We start from the raw sequence: 20,752 nt of genomic DNA, 5'->3' as shown, positions 1-20,752 counted from the left end.
CACTCTTATGCGGTTAGCACGTGTGTTGAAGTTTGAGTCTCTTAGGTTAAGGCTTTTAATATTAGGCTTCGTACTAGAGTCTGTACGGTTAACGCCCTTAGCTCTGGAGTCGAACCCGAGATCTGTAAGGATAATCCTGGACACGTAGCCAGCGTTAGGTCATGTAAGGTTAGAAGCACGCTCTTAGCCAAATAAGATTAAGGGCACGTTCTTAGCTAGCAGCCCGCACCGAGCTGTGTCGTCACTCACCGGTTCAGGCCTCGTCCAAGGGGCCACCGGTACCGGGTGCGACAGAACCATCCAAAAGTACCCACTCACATTATTGGATTTACCGCTTTATTCCCATTTTAATTACATATAAAATTAATGTTTAGCTACATTACTATCAAGTCAATTGAGATTTATCGAAGGACTGCTAAAAACATGGCGAATTTTGGTCCCCTTTTACTTTAGACTCGATGGTCCTATTTTAATTATGCTCGAACTGTTTTAACATTTGAACCTTCATCTTTAAAACTACATCCTGTTCATTTTAATATCTTAAAAATTGAGAAACATATATGGAACATGATTGCGTCTCCCGACCTTACACCAGAACTTCCTGTACCCATGCACTGAATTGTTCATGGCATTGAACACAGAAACAGATGTGAGATATGTACCTAGGTATATTCAATATATCCTTAATGCCCATTTCTTATCAGTAGACAAGTGAATGTCTATTAAGGAACGAAGTGGTGGTTTCTAATTTTGAATAACATCCAACAAAGCAAAGTTTTCTACGTACAGTCCATGAAAGTCCCGCGAGGAGCGGAAGGTAAGGGCTTCCACTATTCGTAACCTGGGCACCAACTGAGATAGAGTCGTCAGTTCCATGTCCGGCCGTCGTTAGCTCCAGGAATTAACCTGGTATTCATTTTCTGTGTAAGCTGAATGAATCTTTGGGCCATGTGTCTCTCTAGAAATGTAAATCTCGTTTCTAATTTGCTCGACTAACACGGGAAATCGAACTTACGTCCTTCCTAGTGAACTGAGTACGCTTTGGTCGCTTTGGCTAGGCAATCCCTGGCTGCCACCTTCAGCACCTTTAATTCACGATATCTCATCCCCTTGCTGTGAAACATGCTTGCATCCTTGGAATAATGTCCACCAGCCCGTCCAGACTTCGGTGTCCAATTTTGTCCCGCTGTTTAATGGTAATTCTATCTTTCGGATTGTTTTGTATGTCAGGACGTCTAAAAACAATTTGTTTTAATCCATCCCAGACATGTTCAATAGGTTTCATTTCTGATTATGGTGAAGACCATTATTCCTACAAGAGAAATGCGCCTGTTGTCGTTCTTGAGGATCATTTTTCCTCCGAAATGCCGGGAAAACTATTCCACAATTGAAGAGCCGACAGTTCCATATTATAGAAGTTTATAGAGCATACTAAAATATACTAACATTATTAAATATCAAAGACGTAAGCTGTATTAGCAATAAGTAATAGTAACATACTAGGGTTGTGGCATAAGTCATGACAACTACTCTTTGCGCACAAATGCGGATCTTAAGGACAGTGGCGAGCGCAAGCTACTGTGGAATGTATGAATAATGCGGACTGGGTTACAGGTGTAGGATATAAAGCAACGAAACTGTCATGAAATCCTTGTGTTACGTAATGTTTATTCTCAGAGAGTACAGTAACCTCTACGGTAAACCCTTAGAGTAAACCCCTAGATAATGCACAACACGTTGCCAACGATAAATTTACATCACATGTCTGGCAACTTCCCTTGTCGATAGGCTTTCCTGGCGTTAAGTGACAAAGCAGATACGATTCTACTTTGATACTGCCTTTTCCACAATATCCTAACTACCTTACAAATGTTTCCCTTTTGATGGTACGATTTAAACTGATAAGCTACCCGTTGCTTTGCTTTGCTTTCTAGAGGTAGAACTTAGTGCGTAATCGTTTTGAATGTACAGACATTTTACAGAGCCTACAGACGAAACTTCCAGCGATCTATTTTCTTGATGTTTGAATGATATTCATCTCGATAACTTAATTCCAGGGAATTTGTTACTTCCACAAATAATCACGTATGAAATATTATATTTTCAGAAGGTTTCTTTATGTTTTAGGTAGCAATTTCCAGACTTCAAGGACGGGAAAATAACTCCAGATCCACTCCCGGACAGGTCTATAAAAGTGCTACCACTAATTCCTGTGGTAAGTATTATTTTTAATGGATCAGATGCAAAGTACTATATCTAGAAATCACGTTTTCTAGAATTTCGACCATTTTTCCTTGCTATTCATCGAAAGTTTATTTTTCCTTGAGGTCATAAGACTGATCGAAGTATGATGTCGATGGCATTTCAGCTTCACTTATGAAAGGAATTTCAATCATAAATAGATGTTTAACCATCATATTCACATTTAGTTGTCAAAATGTAAAGGTTTTCTACAAAATGTTCAATTGTTGCTCATGAAGAATTAGTTAGGATCTCTAAAAGAGATTATAACTAGTATGAATTGATGTAGTTTCCTAATGATCTTAATGCGCAATGCTACTGCTCACTCGAGTAGTGGTCGAAACTTTCGTAAAATTGTGCTATTTAGAATCAGTCTGTGACCTCTTAATACCAACCATTCTGCTATCTGAAATATAAAATTCATTTTTGTACGCAGCTTTTTTATTAAGTAAAATAATAATATTATGTATTAATGCTGTGTGAAGGAAGATACATTCTCTAAATGTATTAACATTAAGATGACGCAGCTTCGCCCTTTATGTAATCAGAGTGAAAAGTAATTTTATGATGTCAGCAATAAACAATAGTAAACTGCTCGTACCAGACTGAACCATAGGGAAATACAATCTATGAACAGTAAAATAATTTAAATTATTAATATTAAGGAAAGACAGCTGATATCCGCGAATATTTACAATCCACCAGCTATAGTACTTTCTACTTCAACCTCCTGACTTCTCAAGAAGTAGTGAACAAGAGGATTTTTGTTATTCAACTGACAACGGGGTCAATGTTGATGGATGCATTTGAATTAACTGGGGTAAAAAGAGAGAAGAATATGGACGGGAACTGGTGGATTTTTGTGAGAAGGGTGGAGGAAGAAATAGCGTTGTTATTATCAGCCCCTTCACACGTTTACTAAAGTTGAAAGTGAAAGATATTCAATCACTCGAAGAAATAAACTATCAGAAAATGAAGGGGAAAGGCCATGAAAGAGAAAAATGAAAGATTCCGTAGGCCTCACAAACCTAATTCAAACGTGATCGGCAGAAAATAAGAATCGAGCAAGGGCGACCAGTTAAGCCGGCCGCGCCCTGTCGGGGTAGCGTGCCTGCCTCTTACCCGGAGGCCCCGGGTTTGATTCCCGGCCAGGTCAGGGATTTTTACCTGGATCTGATGGCTGGTTCGGGGTCCACTCAACCTATGTGATTACAATTGAGGAACCACCTGACGGTGAGATGGTGGCCTCGGTCTAGAAACTAAGAATAACGGCCGAGAGGATCCGTCGTGCCGACCACACGACACCTCGTAAGCTGCAGGCCTTCGGGCTGAACAGCGGTCGCTTGGTAGGTCATGGCCCTCTGGAGCTGTAGCTCCATGGGGGGTAAGGGCGACCAGTTTGTAAAGATGATAGAGAGGTGTCTCTCTCAAGTAAAGACAAGTAAGTGGAAGCACTGGGGCCCTGTGGTCGTAACGTAACATCTCATCACCTTTAAGCTCCTGGAGGAATGGAATGGGCTACACCAAAATTAGTTTGAGCATCTACGACTGTGACTGAACAAATTATTAAATGAAAATACCAGTGTGCTAGGCTGAGTAGCTCAGACAGTAGAACACTGCCCTTCTGAGTTCAAGTTAGTTGGTTCTATCCAGTCCGGTGTATTTGAAGGTGCTGTAATACACCAGCCTCTTGTCGGAACATTTACTGGCACATAAAAGAACTGCGGAAAATAATTATGGCAACTTGGCGTCTTCGAAGACCATAAAAGTAGTTAGTGAGAATTAAAACCAACGATTACATTATTAGTAGTAGTAGTAGTATTAAGCACGCTTGGTGGCAACGGTCATTAAGGCGTTAAGTCTACATGGTCTGACACCGTGGTTAAGAGGTTTGAGTCCGTCGGGATATTGGCGGCAGTATACAACTTCTAATCACTACATTCCAAACCTCCCCACTGTGTTAATATCGAATGAAAGCTATGACGTTGTTGATGGTAATTCGTCCGTCGGATGAGGATGTTAAGCCTTCAGCAGGCACCTTGGGGATATTCGACAGGAGTAGGCTGTCTGCCGGCACAAGGTTTCACCCACTCCCTTCCTACTGTTATATATTACGTCATTAATTTCATCGCATTAACTGCTCTGATGAAATTAATAATATACTGTGCTTCCATCTATTCAATACAAGAAAACTTATTAATGCAATGTCACATTATAAGTTAATCACAATTAGGACCGGTTTCGGGTCACCTTCAACCTGTCGTTCAAGAGGTGCAAGGTAAAAATTCTACATGAGAACGTAGTAAACAAACTTTAATCACATGACGAAAATTCAATATTGTATAAAAAGATGCACTGGGTATTCAAAACTTTTAAATTTTTCAAAATGTGCAAGGTAAAAAAAAATCACTAGCAAATAAAAGACATAAAAAACATAAACCTTTTTACATGACGAAAGTTCAATATCACATAAAAAAGATCTTTTAAATCTTGATTTGGAGATAATTATCTCGATGTTGGATCTTGTAGTCATATGTTTTATAGATTAAGATGCAAATAGCTAGTAGTTGTTGTTTTTACGCAGAAAAGTTGATGTTATCCTTATTCTTCTTCCTGACCAGTACTACTTCTTCTTCCTGACACATTCTTCTTCTTCTACTGGAAAGGTGTGGTTAGACTCATGTGTTATCGTCCAGTCACAAACACAGTACACATATATCACTCACAATTAACAGAAATAGTGTGATTTTCTTCCTGACCACCAGTGAGAAGAGAAGTAAGTGCAGTTTTGAAACAATTGAGTATCACAGATGACAAACGAAAGTATCATTAAAATGAATGTTCAAAGAGTTCTTAAGGCAACGAAGTGGTCAATCTGAAGGTCAAGTCGTTCTGAACCATATTTGAGAATAATTCCCAGTTCAATGCGGAGATAGAGACACTTATAGAAGGTAAAAGTCAATTTATGAGGTGGATAGCAGTAAAAAGGCGTGAGGAAATATAATGTAAAATTTCACTTTGTAAAAAGTGAAGATCTTATGAAATGCAGTGAGGAATAAGATTTGAAAATGAGTAAGAAAAGGGAGGGGGAAAATAAGATATTAGATGTGAAAGAGAGATGAGAGAAAGGAGGGAAGGGGAGTATATCTAAGTAGTGGTTGAGGTAATTGGGGCAAAAGACATGGATAGCGTGGAAAATTGTATTTGTGTTTAAAGAAGAAGCATTTTTAAATTTGAAAATGAGAGAGTCGTAAAGAATATTTGGTTTTCTGAAATGCCGTTTAAACTGAAATTGGGACTGAAGTATTAGTCGAGATGGATGAAACAGTTTTCGGTTGTGGAAAGAAGAGGGCCTTTGTTTATTATTTCAGTTATTTGTAAGTCTTGTTTTCGTTAGTGAAAGTGGGTTTAGATTCATGTATACTATACGCTCTCCTACAGCACAGAATCGATTATATTTTAAAGCGTTAACATATTCTAAATATCTAATATAAAAGTTACGTCCGGTTTAACTGATATACGAGGAATTGCAGTTGTTGCATTTAAATCTGTAAACTTCTGATTTTGAAAAAACACTACATTTTGTTACCCGACGTAGAGTTATGTAAGAGGTCAATATATCTGTTGTTGGTTTTGAAAGATATTTTAACATTATGTTTTTTGAAAATGTTGGTAACTTCATAAATGTTAAAAGTTAAGGGGGAAAATGCCGTGGCGTTTTTTATTTAGTTAATAAATCAATCAATCATTACTGATCTGCATTTAGGGCAGTCGCCCAGGTGGCAGATTCCCTATCTGTTATTTTCCTAACCTTTTCCTAAATGATTTCAAAGAAATTGAAAATTTATTGAACATCTCCCTTGGTAAGTTATTCCAAACCCTAACTCCCCTTTCTATAACTGAATATTTCCCCCAATTTGTCCTCTTGAATTCCAGCTTCATCTTCATATTGTGATCTTTCCTACTTTTATAAACGCCATTCAAACTTATTCGTCTACTAATGTCATTCCACGCCATCTCTCCGCTGACAGCTCGGAACATACCACTTAGTCGCTCAGCTCGTCTTCTTCCTCTCAGTTCTTCCCAGCCCAAACCTTGCTACATTTTTGTAACGTTACTCTTTTGTCGGAAATCACCCTGAACAAATCGAGCTGCTTTTCTTGGGAGTTTTTCCAGTTCTTGAATCAGGTAATCCTGGTGAGGGTCCCATACACTGGAACCATACTCTAGTTGGGGTCTTACCAGAGACTTATATGCACTCTCCTTTACATCCTTACTACAACCCCTAAACACCCTCATAACCATGTGCAGAGATCGGTACCCTTTATTTACAATCCCATTTATGTGATTACCCCAGTGAAGATCTTTCCTTATATTAACACCTAGATACTTACAATGATCCCCAAAAGTAACTTTCACCCCATCAACGCAGTAATTAAAACTGAGAGGACTTTTCTTATTTGTGAAACTCACAACCTGACTTTTAACCCCGTTTATCAACATACCATTGCCTGCTGTCCATCTCACAACATTTTCGAGGTCACGTTGCAGTTGCTCACAATCTTGTAACTTATTTATCACTCTATAGAGAATAACATCATCCGCAAAAAGTCTTACCTCCGATTCCACTCCTTTACTCATATCATTTATATATATAAGAAAATATAAAGGTCCAACAATACTGCCTTGAAGAATTCCCCTCTTAATTATTACAGGGTCAGATAAAGCTTCGCCTACTCTAATTCTCTGAGTTCTGTTTTCTAGAAATATAGCAACCCATTCAGATACTCTTTTGTCTAGTCCAATTGCACTCATTTTTGCCAATAGTCTCCCATGATCCACCCTATCAAATGCTTTAGACAGGTCAATCGTGATACAGTCCAATTGACCTCCTGAATCCATGATATCTGCTATATCTTGCTGGAATCCTACAAGTTGAGCTTCAGTGGAATAACCTTTCCTAAAACCGAATTGCCTCCTATCGAACCAGTTATTAATTTCGCAAACATGTCTAACATAATCAGAAATGATGCCTTCCCAAAGCTTACATACAATGCATGTCAAACGTACTGGCCTGTAATTTTCAGCTTTATGCCTATCACCCTTTCCTTTATACACACGGGCTACTATAGCAACTCTCCATTCATCTGGTATAGCTCCTTCGACCAAAAAATAATTCAATAATTACATCAGATATGGTACTATATCCAAACCATTGTCTTTAGTTTATCCCCGGAAATCTTACCAATTCCAGCCGCTTTTCTAGTTTTCAACTTTTGTATCTTATTGTAAATGTCGTTGTTATCAAATGTAAATTTTAATACTTCTTTAGCATTAGTCTCCTCCTCTATCTGGACATTATCCTTGTAACCAACAATCTTTACGTACTGCTGACTGAATACTTCTGTCTTTTGAAGATCCTCACATACACACTCCCCATGTTCATTAATTATTCCTGGAATGTCCTTCTTGGAACCTGTTTCTGCCTTAAAATACCTATACATACCCTTCCATTTTTCACTAATATTCGTATGACTGCCAATTATGCTTGCCATCATGTTATCCTCAGCTGCCTTCTTTGCTAGATTCAATTTTCTAGTAAGTTCCTTCAATTTCTCCTTACTTCCACAGGCATTTATAACTCTATTTCTTTCCAGTCTGCACCTCCTTCATAGTCTCTTTAGTTCGCTATTATAATAAGGTGGGTCTTTACCATTCCTTACCACCCTTCAAGGTACAAACCTGTTTTGACATTCCTCGACAATTGCTTTAAACCCATCCCAGAGTCTGCTTACATTTTTATTTGCCGTTTTCCACCGATCATAGATACTTTTTAGAAACTGACTCATGCCTGCTTTATCAGTCATATGGTACTGCCTAATAGTCTAACTTTTAAGACCTTCCTTTCTATCACATTTATTTTTAACTACGACAAAAACAGCTTGATGATCACTAATACCATCTATGACTTCAGTTTCTCTATAGAGCTAATCTGGTTTTACCAGCACCACATCCAGGATATTTCCCTCTCGTTGGTTCCATCACTTTCTGAATCAGCTGTCCTTCCCATATTAACTTATTTGCAATTTGTTGGTCATACTTCCTGTCGTTCGCATTTCCTTCCCAATTGACATCTGTTAAATTCAGAACTCCCGCTACATGTTTTTTCCCACATAGTTGATTATCTTATCAAATAATTCTTAATCCGTGCCAGCGCTACCCTTTCCCGGTTTATACACTACAAATATATCAATTTACCTATTATCTTTAGAAATGAGCTTTACGCCTAGAATTTCATGTTTCTCATCTTTAACTTTTTCGTAGCTTACAAATTATTTTTTCACCAGAATGAATACTCCCCCTCCCACCATTCCTATCCTATCTGTATGGTACACACTCCAGTTCCGTAAAAATATTTCTGCATCCATTATATCATTTCTCAGCCATGATTCAACTCCTATTACAATATCTGGTAAATATATATCTATTAATTACTTAATTCTGTTCCTTTCTTTACATTGCTTCTACAGTTCAACACTAAAATGTTTATGTCAACCCTACTTGATTTTCAGTTCCCTGTTCCCTTATCATCGCTCCCTAGGCCACCCCGTTTCCCTGAATGTACCACCCTATTACCCTTCCAAACAAATTTCCTAACTTAAGGCCGGTCTCCACTGATTAACATTTAACAACATGTTAAATGTTAAAAGTATTAAATATTAACTGGTGACACCATCAAAATATTAAATGTTAAATCTTGAACAGTGTTTCATTTAACATGGTGTCCACATTAATAAACATGTTAAACTTGACTTCCTTTTTCTATGTACAAGTAGCTCATTATATCAATTTGCGGTAATACATTTAGGTGATGTCTAGTATTTTCAAACAAGGACAATGGACTCAGATGAAGAGGATTACAGGGCAAATTGGCCGTGCGGTTAGGGGCACGCGGCTGTGAGCTTGCATCCGGGAGATAGTGGATTCGAATCCCGCTGTCAGCAGCCCTGAAGATGGTTTTCCGTGGTTTCCCATTTTCACACCAGGCAAATGCTGGTGCTGTACCTTAATTAAGGCCACGGTCGCTTCCTTCCAAATCCTAGACCTTTCCTGTCCCATCGTCGCCATAAGACCTATCTGTGTCGATGCGACATAAAGCCACTAGCAAAAAGAAAAAAGATTAAGAGGATTTGGCCTTTGTTATTGCCACTGTTTCTTCTTGTTATGATTTAGAAATGCAGTTTCATTAGGTACATTTCCTTCTCTCATCCTGCTCATTGCTTCAAAAGCAAACCACTTTGAATTATAAACTTCGTCCGCTCTTGCCCCAGACTTCCGACTTTTTTTAACATTTACAATTCTCGACTGTAATGGGAGCGGAGGGACGCTATTTTTTCGATGCACTCGCGGGAACAATTATAGATAATTTCGAGCTCCTGGAAACTGCCGGCTTTCTTCGCTTTATCTCCGTATTCCTTTGATGAGATATCCCACAAACAAGGCCTTTCTATTATATCATTAATTAAGTCCAGAGTAATCTTCTATCTCCACTCCATTTCTGACTATAAATTTTAGTACCGGTATAGTGCAGAGAGGACGACATACGTGAGCGTACTTTATTTGTAGCTTATAACAAAGAGAATGAGTATTGCGGAGTGTTGTAACTATAATTCTACTCCACGAGAAGTACGTCGTTTGCGTCGTTTAGGCTATCCGTTGGAATAGAAACAGCACGAAGTTGCCGAAGCTGTGCCGACATCTCACGAACAACGAATTGACTTGACATGTTTTCCACTTGGAGGGGAAAACACGCCAACATGTTCAAAGTGTTAACCTCAACATCCTGAGTTAACATGCAAAGTCAATTGGAAGACACAATCACAATATACATGTCAATTGTAACATGTTAAATTGTTGTTAATCAGTGGAGACCGGCCTTTATACGTAACACTGCGATTTAAGTGAAGCAGATCCCTATCTCCTACCCACCCATTAGGATCTAGAAATTTCACTCCCAGTTTCCCACATACCCACTCCATAGTCTCATTTAAATCCCCAATCACCCTCCAGTCAGTATCCCTCCCACACAGTATTCCACTAATAACAATCTCCGCTTCCTTAAACTTCACTCGTGCTGCATTTACCAGATTCCACACATCTCTATGTTGGTACTTATATCAGCTTGCCTTACGTTGTTGGTACCAACGTGAAACACTACCACCTTCTCTTTCCCCTCCACCCTTTCTTCTACTTTCCTCAACATCTGCCTCAACCTAATTCCTGGATAACACTCTACCCTGGTTCCCTTTCCTCCACACATTTTCCCCACGTGTCTAACGATGGAATCCCTCATGACCAGAGCCTCAACGCTACCCACCTCATTTTATCCCCTCCCCTCCTGGTCAGCCCGATCTTTCCTGATAGCTGCAGAAGCTACTTCTTCCTCCCTTTTCTCCTTCCCATGACCCTGTTCCACCTGTCTTTTCCTATCCTCTACTCTACATTTCCCTTTCCTACCTTTTCCCTTCCTCCTACTTCCACACATCTCAGCAACAGTTCCCTGTCCCTCATCTTCCCTATGCTGTTCTATCTGGAGTGTCTCGTACCGATTTCGCACAGACACCTGTCCTGAATTCTGATTCTGAATAGAGCCCTTAGCCTGCAATCTCCTTCCCCTTAGAACATTAGACCACCTGTCTTCTACAACTCCCGCCTTTCCTTCCTCTCCCTCTTGTACACCTAATGTAACCTGTACATTGTTTGAGGGAGTCTTATCTTCCTTCCTGTCTTCTGTGAGAATCCTAATTATCCCCCTCAAACTCTCCAACTCCTCGCTCATACCACTCAATGCCTCGCCACACCCACAGTTCGTACACTTGCACTCCTTAGCCATTCTTTACGGAAAAAATGAAAAGAAAAGGAAAAATAAAATAACTTATTTGCAAAATATAAATGAACGGAGGGATATATTGTCTGGGATAGTACTCAAAGATCACACGACAAATAAGGAAATTAATATACGACTACAATACAATAATACTTAGTCGTACTCTATTTTTATCCTACAACCCCTAACATCATAAAACTGCTGTTAATTACTGAATACCGAAAGGAATATACAAGAACTACACAATTCCAAACTGCAATTAAGCCTATCCTCATTACAACAACAGAATATTAGTAAGAGTTTCTACGGACACCTCTACTACACCAGTATTACACAAATATTTTACAATAATAAATTAAGCACACTAAATTCTAATTGTATACTATTGTACAGCACACTACAATAATTTTTAAACTACGTTCAGACGTATCCTAATTACAATACCGGTACCGTATATCACTACGGAACACAAACAGAAATTAAATTTGCAAGAACTACTGTACTCAAAGAGTACCAACAAAGCTAAATGCTTAGACAGATTATTATTTGTATTACGCTCTAATAGATACATACGAAAGTTAACACATGAATATAGCAGGCAAGATACGGCACTATCTAAATATACTGTATCTACACTACAATTTTCAGCTGAAATGTGGTTGTATGAACTTTTACCGCTGGTGGAATACTATTATTCTCCCTACTACGCGGGACGGAGAGTAAAAGTGGCCTTAAATGCTGAGAATAAGGTTGTCTACAATAATTTCTGTCAAAACCACGCCGGTGGCTTGAACTGCAATATTACTGGGATATAGGAATTTGATTATTACCTTTTACTCGATGAATAAACGAAGGTGAAAAGTACAAAGTATGCAGGGAACTAAGACTACAAATTATCGGAATAATGAATCAGCTGATTTTGTATTTATTTACTCAGCTACCATGTGCATGTAGCAACAATCGTCAACAATCCAAAAAACTGTTAAGTACCGTAATTATCCAGTGAAATTACCGTGTGTTCTCTTTAACCTTCCTTTAAATCGAAGTTTACAGGCGTATATACAAGAACTACACAATTTCAAACTGCAATTAAGCCTATCCTAATTACAACAACAGAATTTTAGTAAGAGTTAATAAGAATTGTTACCTTCGTGATAGTTTGAACGAATATCTATACGAAATATCGGAAAAGTTGCGGCGGAAATTACAATGAGTTACAACTCCTTATGATAATCTGCCTTTGTAAGTATTATGCCAACGAACCTACAGATATTTAAAAATATTGTGTTAAAATTTAATATTATTACCTAAAGTATTTCCTAAACCTAAATTCGAAACAAAGTACACCTATCTAGCCTACTTAACCTAGAAAACGTAATCTACTGAACACCAAATGAATTACTTGTTATAAAATTCAAATAAATATCACTACTCCCAATTTCTACCAACAAGCACTAAACACCAATATATAAATAGCACTAAATGGAACACACACACAAAATTTAAATTATTTCAATAGGTTTTAACTACTTTATCACTACAACAATGCAAGAGCTCTCTCAACAGCCAACCGTTCACAAGCGCATCCAACAATGCACTACACTTCTTGAGACGGTCTTGAAACGGTGTTTGAATGTATTAAGATCTATGAAGAAATTGTTATAGCCATTAGATTTAGCAATAGCACGGATAATATTCAATTCATTTTAAAAATCATTCTTAGACATTGATATATTAAAGGCACGAAAAGTTAAGCTATTGTAAGATGCACGTTTATGTGCTTGTGGGTGTGTAGAATCTTGTCGGATAGTAAGTTAGTTGCTGTTTGTGTTGATTTTCTAAAAAAAATTAGGATAAAGAGAAAGGATGTCTGTTGATAGTTGAATCAAAAAATTTTATAGCTTTGTTAGTTTCGGATTCTGGAGTGAATTTAATATGAGATTCAATGTTGTTGAGAAGTAGAAGTGTAGAAGCTGCGGTGTTAATTTCTTCGTTCATAATAACGAGCGTAACATCAACGTATCTGGCCCAAAAGAGGATATTGGTAAAATTATTATTATTATTATTATTATTATTATTATTATTATTATTATTATTATTATTATTATTATTATTTGTGTATTCTAAGAAGTCTATATAGATCTCTGCCAAGATTCTTTGAGGGCAGTGAGCCCATTGCTAAGCCATCTTGTTGATATGTAGTGTTGTCAACGGTGAAAAAGTTATTATTAATAACCAATTTTAAAATAGAAATGAAGTCCTGAATGTCTAGTTTACTCAGGTGACTGTATTTATTTATTTTCAATGATGGGGAATAATTTTGAGGTTTGAATGCTGGGGTACATAATAAGGAGCGTATATATAACGATATTGACATATCTATTATGACAGTTGTGTTGCCGTTATCAGATTTGCTGATGATAATGTCGTTATCATTAATTTTCTTTTTAAGTTCAAAGTTACGTTTATGATCAGTAATTAGGTCCTTGTTGATATTATTATTGGAAGGAATGTTTATGTTTTTTAGCGAAAATCTTGTCAAGCTTTCCTTTTACGTCAATCCTTACTTCGTCTTGTTGTTCTTACGGCGTTTTATTGATGGCTACTTCAGATTCGATTACAAAGTTGGTGGCAACATTAAGAGTGTTGAAGTTAGGCCAATTATTGTGTTTAAGGCCTTTGGCTAGAATCGAGTTTTCTTCGTTGTTTAAAGCTGTTTTAGACAAGTTAATGATTGAGGGGAGTGTTGTATGTCCGGCGCTCCCTTTCTCGCTCCGCCTGCCAGCTGCACGCGCGCCTGTGTATCATTCTGATAGCTTCGACGCGCAGCCCTCAGTGCGCGTGCCTGACCATCGAGTGTACTATAAATAGGAGCTCCCTGCCTGCTCAATAGCCCACTTGCCCCGGTGTCCAGCTCCAGAATACACCCTACGTCGAGCACGGAGGCTACTCCTCTTGAAAATGTGCTTCGACCAGGTGGACTGAATTTCTGGCAGTACGAGGTTTCACCTCTGGTCACCGTTCCCTTACCTGTTTCCGCTGCCTATGTTCCGTAATTCTTTTACAAGCCATTTTCATTCCCTAAATTATGCAAGCTCCCTTAGTTTCGCTAGGTGGAATTTCTTCAATCAATTGATCTTGCTTTTTAGGAATTCAGGCACTTCAACAAACAAGGACTCTCATGAACATTTATGTTAGTGTGCCAGATAGTTCTCGACTATCAACGTGTCAATTCACAAAGACTATCTTTTCAAGATAGAAGTGTATATAAAGACTGCAAACCTGTACATATTGTATAAAGACAGACTTTTCTCAAGATTCAATATTCTTTTTTGCTTCAAAATAAATTTCAGTTATTTGTGTAAATATTATAAAGTGAAGCAATAAAAGTTGTGTTCTGTAAACTTCAACCTTGGTTACAACACAACTCTATGGCGACGAGGTAAAAAAGCGACAACCTACAATTCTTCGGCCCCAGTTGCCAACTCTATAGCGACGAGGTACACACGAAACCAACACTACAATTCAACGGGCCCAGTTGTCAACTCTACGGCGACGTGCTAAACAACAACAACACTCCAACCAGTTCTGACACACAGCTTACCTTACTATTTCTTGCACGCATCTCGCAATGGCTACTGCGGAACAACTCGCTACGGTCTTCCAAGCCTTACAGCAGCAACAACAACAGTTTATGCAACAACAACAGGCAGCATTACTTCAGGCTATTCAAGCTATTTCTGTCTCTACACAGCCATCAGCTATTCCTCCGTTCTCTGCTTTTGATCCGGCTAAGGAAGAATGGTCAGTTTATTTAGCCCGCTTGCAACAGCATTTCATCTGCCATTCTGTCACAGATGATCAACGCCGCCGCGCACTATTTCTTAGTTCGGTTGGCAATGCTACGTGTGAATTACTACGTAAATTAAGTCCAGAAGAACACTTATCTGAGGTACCCTTCACGCAGCTCTTGGCCCGTCTCACGGAACACTATGCCAAAGCTCCTCACATAGTGGCTGCTCGCTATAAATTTTTTCAGAGCAGAAAGCAACCCCATCAGACACATACTGAATGGATAACTGAATTGCGTGGTCTAGCTAAACCCTGCCAGTTCATCTGCTCCAAGGACGGTTGTGGTTCATCCTACACTGATTCTCTCATTCGGGACATGATAATTTTACATACTCCTGAAGACAAAATACGTTTTGACGCTGTCAAGCAGAGTAACCCTTCTTTAGAAGACGTCCAGCGTATTGCTACGGTTTATGAGCTTACTACCAAGACTGCCGCAGCCATAGCTTCTCCACACGAAGTTGCACAAGTCTCGCCTCAGGCCCGCAAGTCCTCTGCTACAGTGAACCGTACGGATAAGGCGCTCTCCACCAAGCATTCTCGCCAGGTTCCCTCTCGTAATGCTACACGGAAGCCCAATTCTACAAGCACCTCGAAACTCCTGCCTTCCTGCCGAGGTTGTTTCAAGCATCATGAACGTCGTGACTGTCGTTTTTTCAAAGCTACTTGTGAACGATGTCATAAACTTGGACACACTAAGACTGTCTGTCAAAGTTCGCTCCGCCCTGCTAAGACTACTGCAGCACGCCGGAAGCATATACAGCCCCGCCAAGACATGGAAGTTGATCAGATCAATCTTATTCTTCCCACAAAGGATTCTCACAAAATCATCATTCCTCTCTCATTCTCTGATAGCTCTGTCGATTTTCAATTAGACACTGGATCACCTGTCTCTATTATTAACCTGACTACCTACCACGACTTAGGTTCACCTTCATGCTCTCCAGCTGACATCCAGCTCGTGACATTTAACAAGAAGAAAATTGACATCAAAGGTCAAATCAAGCTTCAGGCTAGTTATAAAGGAATTCAGAAGGACATTCCTCTTCTCGTAGTTAACAACTACACTGCATCAAACATTATGGGCATGGATCTATTTAACTTATTTGGTTTCCAGATACATGACAACATTAACGTCGTATCTCCATTGCATCCTACTTCTGACGTTACCGCTCTCCTAGCGCAGTTTCCTGAAGTCTTCGACTCTCAGCTCGGAACAGCAACAGACTATACAGCTCACATACAGCTGAAATCCGGAGCTAAGCCTCGCTTCTTCAAAGCTCGTCCAGTACCCCTAGCACTTCAAGACCAGGTCACGAAAGAATTAGAAAGATGGATACAAACTGGAATTGTTGTACCAGTTACTTCTAGTCAATGGGCTACTCCACTCGTGGTAATCAAGAAACCTGATGGTAATGTTCGACTTTGTGGCGATTTTCGATCTACAGTCAACGCACAACTCGACACAGATATCTTTCCTATTCCACGTCCAGAAGACTTATTCCGTCGTCTCTCTGGTGGACAATTCTTCTCTCGAGTTGATCTTAAAGAAGCATATCTCCAGCTACTTTTAGACGAAGAATCTAAGAAATTTCTCACACTCAACACTCCTCTCGGACTACTCCAGCTCCAGCGGCTCCCATTCGGTGTTTCATCCTCAGCGGCTATTTTTCAGCGCTATTTGGCTCAACTCACCGCCTCCATTCCCGGTTGTGCTAACTACCTGGATGATATTATTGTTACTGGAAAAGATCATCAGGAACATCTAACCAATCTACGTCTCCTTCTCCAGAAATTGAAAGACAATGGCCTACGAGCGAATCTCGCTAAATGTACCTTCTTTCAGCCTCAAGTTCACTACCTAGGACATATACTTGATAAGAATGGAATTCGTCCTAGTACACAGAATGTCTCAGCGATAGTAAACATGCCAGCACCTCAGAACCTCAAGCAGCTTCAGTCCTTCATAGGCAAAGCGAACTATTATAATAAGTTCATTCCACGCTTCGCTACAGTGGCAGCTCCATTAAACGCTCTACGTAAAAAAGGTGTTAAGTTTCAGTGGACTCCGCAATGCCAACAGGCATGGAAAACAATCAACAACGCCTTAATTCAAGCTATACAACTCACTCATTTTCAGCCCGACAAGATCATCACGCTAGCTACTGACGCTTCAGACTACGGTGTCGGTGCCGTTCTCTCACAGAAGGATCGTCATGGACAAGAACGCCCCATCGCCTTCGCTTCGAAAACACTTAATGACCATCAACGTCGATACTCACAGATAGAGAAAGAAGCTTTAGCCATCATATTTGGTATTCGCCGTTTCAATGAATATCTTTATGGCAACCATTTCCTGATCCTTACCGATCATAAGCCTCTCGTACACTTATTCCATCCTGGTAATAAGATCCCAGAGAATTCCCTTAGAAAGCTTCAAAGATGGTCCATGTTCCTTTCTGATTATTCCTATCAGATTGTATATCGAGCCACATCCCAGCATTGTAATGCTGATGCCCTCTCCCGCTTACCCGTTGGTCCTGATACTGCCTTCGATTCTCAAGAATCTGAATGTCTTCAGTTGGACATAGAACTTGAAGATACTGTATCCAGTTTTCCTATTGATGCTACCTGCATAGCTAAAGCTACGGATAAGGACAGTACACTTGCTACTGTACGTACTTACATCCGTAACGGTTGGCCTCTTCAGAGCACACTTCCTGCCCACCTGGCACCTTATCATCGTATGCAGCATCGTCTCACGACTCGTGCCGGAGTTGTATTACTAGAAGCAGGCACCATCTTCCGAGTGGTTATCCCACTTAGCCTACAGAAACAAGTTCTCGAATTATTACACCAAAGCCATTGGGGTATCTCCAGAACAAAGCAACTCGCACGTCAACACTGCTACTGGCCCGGTATTGATGCCGCCATCGAAAAGCTAATACGTCATTGTGAGCAATGTCAAACGAATCAGAACGCCCCGTCTTCTGATCTTGCTTCATGGCCTCCTGCTACTACTCCATGGGAACGAGTTCACATCGATTTCGCAGGTCCTTTCCTCAATTCCATGTGGTTAATAGTCATCGATTCACTGTCAAACTTTCCATATGTCGTGGATATGCATTCGACTACTACAACCGAAGCTACCATTCGTGCTCTCCAGAAAATCTTTACTACAGAAGGTTTACCGCAAGTACTCATTTCGGACAACGGACCCCAATTTACAGCTACTGCTTTTCAGAACTTTTGTACACATAATGGCATTCGTCATATCCTAGCACCACCTTTTCACCCTCAATCTAATGGTGAAGCTGAACGCTTCGTACAAACATTTAAAAGAAGTATGAAGAAAGCTGTCTCTTCAGGCTTAACTAAAGACCAAGCCTTGCTCCAACTCTTAAACAACTACAGAACTCTACCCGGCGCTGATAATATCACTCCTGCACAGAAGCTCCATGGACGACCTCACAGAACTTTACTTTCTCTGTTACAGCCTCTGCCGGCCCAGCATAAGACATCACCAACGAAGTTCTCCCTCAACGACAAGGTCTACACCAGGACATTCAAATCCAACCCACTCTGGATACCTGGAGTCATCTGCAGATCTTTGGGTCATCGTCTATACGAGATCCAGACTACGGAGAAACGTATCTGCCGCCATCAAGATCAGATACGCCTGCGCTACCGCCCCTGTCCAGCTATTGATGCTATTGCTAAACCTGATAAATCTATTGCTGAACGCGCTTTAGATCATTTAATAACAATGGGTTCCTTTCAGGACGAGACAGCGCCACTCCGCCCAGTTCCAGCTACGGACAATACAACAGAGACATCAGCAGCTCCGCCCCAGCATCGCCGTCGCCGCCAGCGCCGCCGCCGTTTCACGCCGTACCGGCGCATTTAGGAGGGGAGGGTGTTGTATGTCCGGCGCTCCCTTTCTCGCTCCGCCTGCCAGCTGCACGCGCGCCTGTGTATCATTCTGATAGCTTCGACGCGCAGCCCTCAGTGCGCGTGCCTGACCATCGAGTGTACTATAAATAGGAGCTCCCTGCCTGCTCAATAGCCCACTTGCCCCGGTGTCCAGCTCCAGAATACACCCTACGTCGAGCACGGAGGCTACTCCTCTTGAAAATGTGCTTCGACCAGGTGGACTGAATTTCTGGCAGTACGAGGTTTCACCTCTGGTCACCGTTCCCTTACCTGTTTCCGCTGCCTATGTTCCGTAATTCTTTTACAAGCCATTTTCATTCCCTAAATTATGCAAGCTCCCTTAGTTTCGCTAGGTGGAATTTCTTCAATCAATTGATCTTGCTTTTTAGGAATTCAGGCACTTCAACAAACAAGGACTCTCATGAACATTTATGTTAGTGTGCCAGATAGTTCTCGACTATCAACGTGTCAATTCACAAAGACTATCTTTTCAAGATAGAAGTGTATATAAAGACTGCAAACCTGTACATATTGTATAAAGACAGACTTTTCTCAAGATTCAATATTCTTTTTTGCTTCAAAATAAATTTCAGTTATTTGTGTAAATATTATAAAGTGAAGCAATAAAAGTTGTGTTCTGTAAACTTCAACCTTGGTTACAACAGGGAGGAATTTTTTTGTATCAGTTATTTTAATCTCTTTGGCGAGACTTTTGCGTAGTGAGGAATTGTTTCTTAGGTTAAGTTTTTTCTCCAAAATTAGTTGTTTTTCTGATAACTCACTGAATAATCTGTTGTCGATTTGGGGTTGGAAAAGGTTCGATTGAGCGTTGGAAGCAGGTTAGCTATTTCAAGGTGAGTTTCGTATAATCTATTATTTAGAAAGTATTTTTTCTTGCATAAAAGCTGGATTTCATTTTTTAACCATATTTTGTTTGTTATTTTTTGAATTGCTTTGGATTGCTTTCAAGAAATTTCTTGTATTGAATAGGTGGAACCACAATATATTATTAATTTAATTGTAATCTCAGTTCATTACGGACCAAATGAAATTCTTAGCATTCAATGCTCTGATGAAGTTGACGTCAGGAAGAGCATCTGGTCGTAAAAACTCGCTATGAAGATTCATCTCACTTCATACACGACCCCGTTGAGAAACAGGACAAGGGTTGGACACACACACGTTTTGAAACATTGCCGTGTTTGATATCATCAGAAAGAGGAGTTCGAATATGATTTCAGCTTCACAGATTAAAACGCTTCGAATCATATAACCTCACAGGCGTATGTGCCGACTGGTACGGAATGATACTGATTAATACGATTGAGCGATGCAGAGGCTACTTTTCGTGGAAACCGTTTCTGAGTCGGCAGACCAGAAGTTTCTGATCTGTCCAGCAGTCATCAGCAAAGTATCGCCCAAGGACTGAGTTCCTCAGTAGTCACGGGTCTCAGAAAAACAGCCGTCAAACATTTGCCGCTAGGGCGCACGCCCAGACTGAAAGCTCCGAAACCTGCTCCTGCCGTCCTTATCATCGTTGAACTTCAAAGAATGAAGGAAGATATCCAGGAAAAGGTGCCACTAGCGTGAATTTGTGGAAAGTGGATCCCAACTTGCCGAGGAGTGACCCACACACTATGCTCTCAGAGGCAAATCCGGCGACACACATGAAACGAGACAAGCAGGGTGAAATATTGACACTACAACAATCAATCAATCAATCAATCAATCAATCAATCAATCAATCAATCAATCAATCAATCAATCAATCAATCAATCAATCAACCAATCAATCAATCAATCAATTGCCACTGATCTGCACTTAGGGCTGTCGCCATA

The 20,752-nt window shown here is 40.0% G+C and overlaps 1 protein-coding gene across 2 annotated transcripts in view; it reads left to right on the top strand.

Annotated features, from left to right (window-relative positions):
- LOC136867154 (trypsin-1) overlaps positions 1-20,752 on the top strand; it is a 533,185-nt gene that overhangs the window by 254,206 nt on the left and 258,227 nt on the right. For both annotated transcript variants that reach the window (XM_067144269.2, XM_067144270.2), the window contains exon 2: positions 2,128-2,215. In XM_067144269.2, coding sequence (XP_067000370.1) covers positions 2,128-2,215 — 88 coding nt within the window. The remainder of the gene's footprint in view (positions 1-2,127; positions 2,216-20,752) is intronic.

This window comes from Anabrus simplex, chromosome 3, assembly GCF_040414725.1.
Source record: "Anabrus simplex isolate iqAnaSimp1 chromosome 3, ASM4041472v1, whole genome shotgun sequence".
NCBI lineage: Eukaryota > Metazoa > Arthropoda > Insecta > Orthoptera > Tettigoniidae > Anabrus > Anabrus simplex.
The sequence above is the reverse complement of the archived record's forward strand: the minus strand, read 5'-3'. Positions and strand labels throughout refer to the sequence as shown.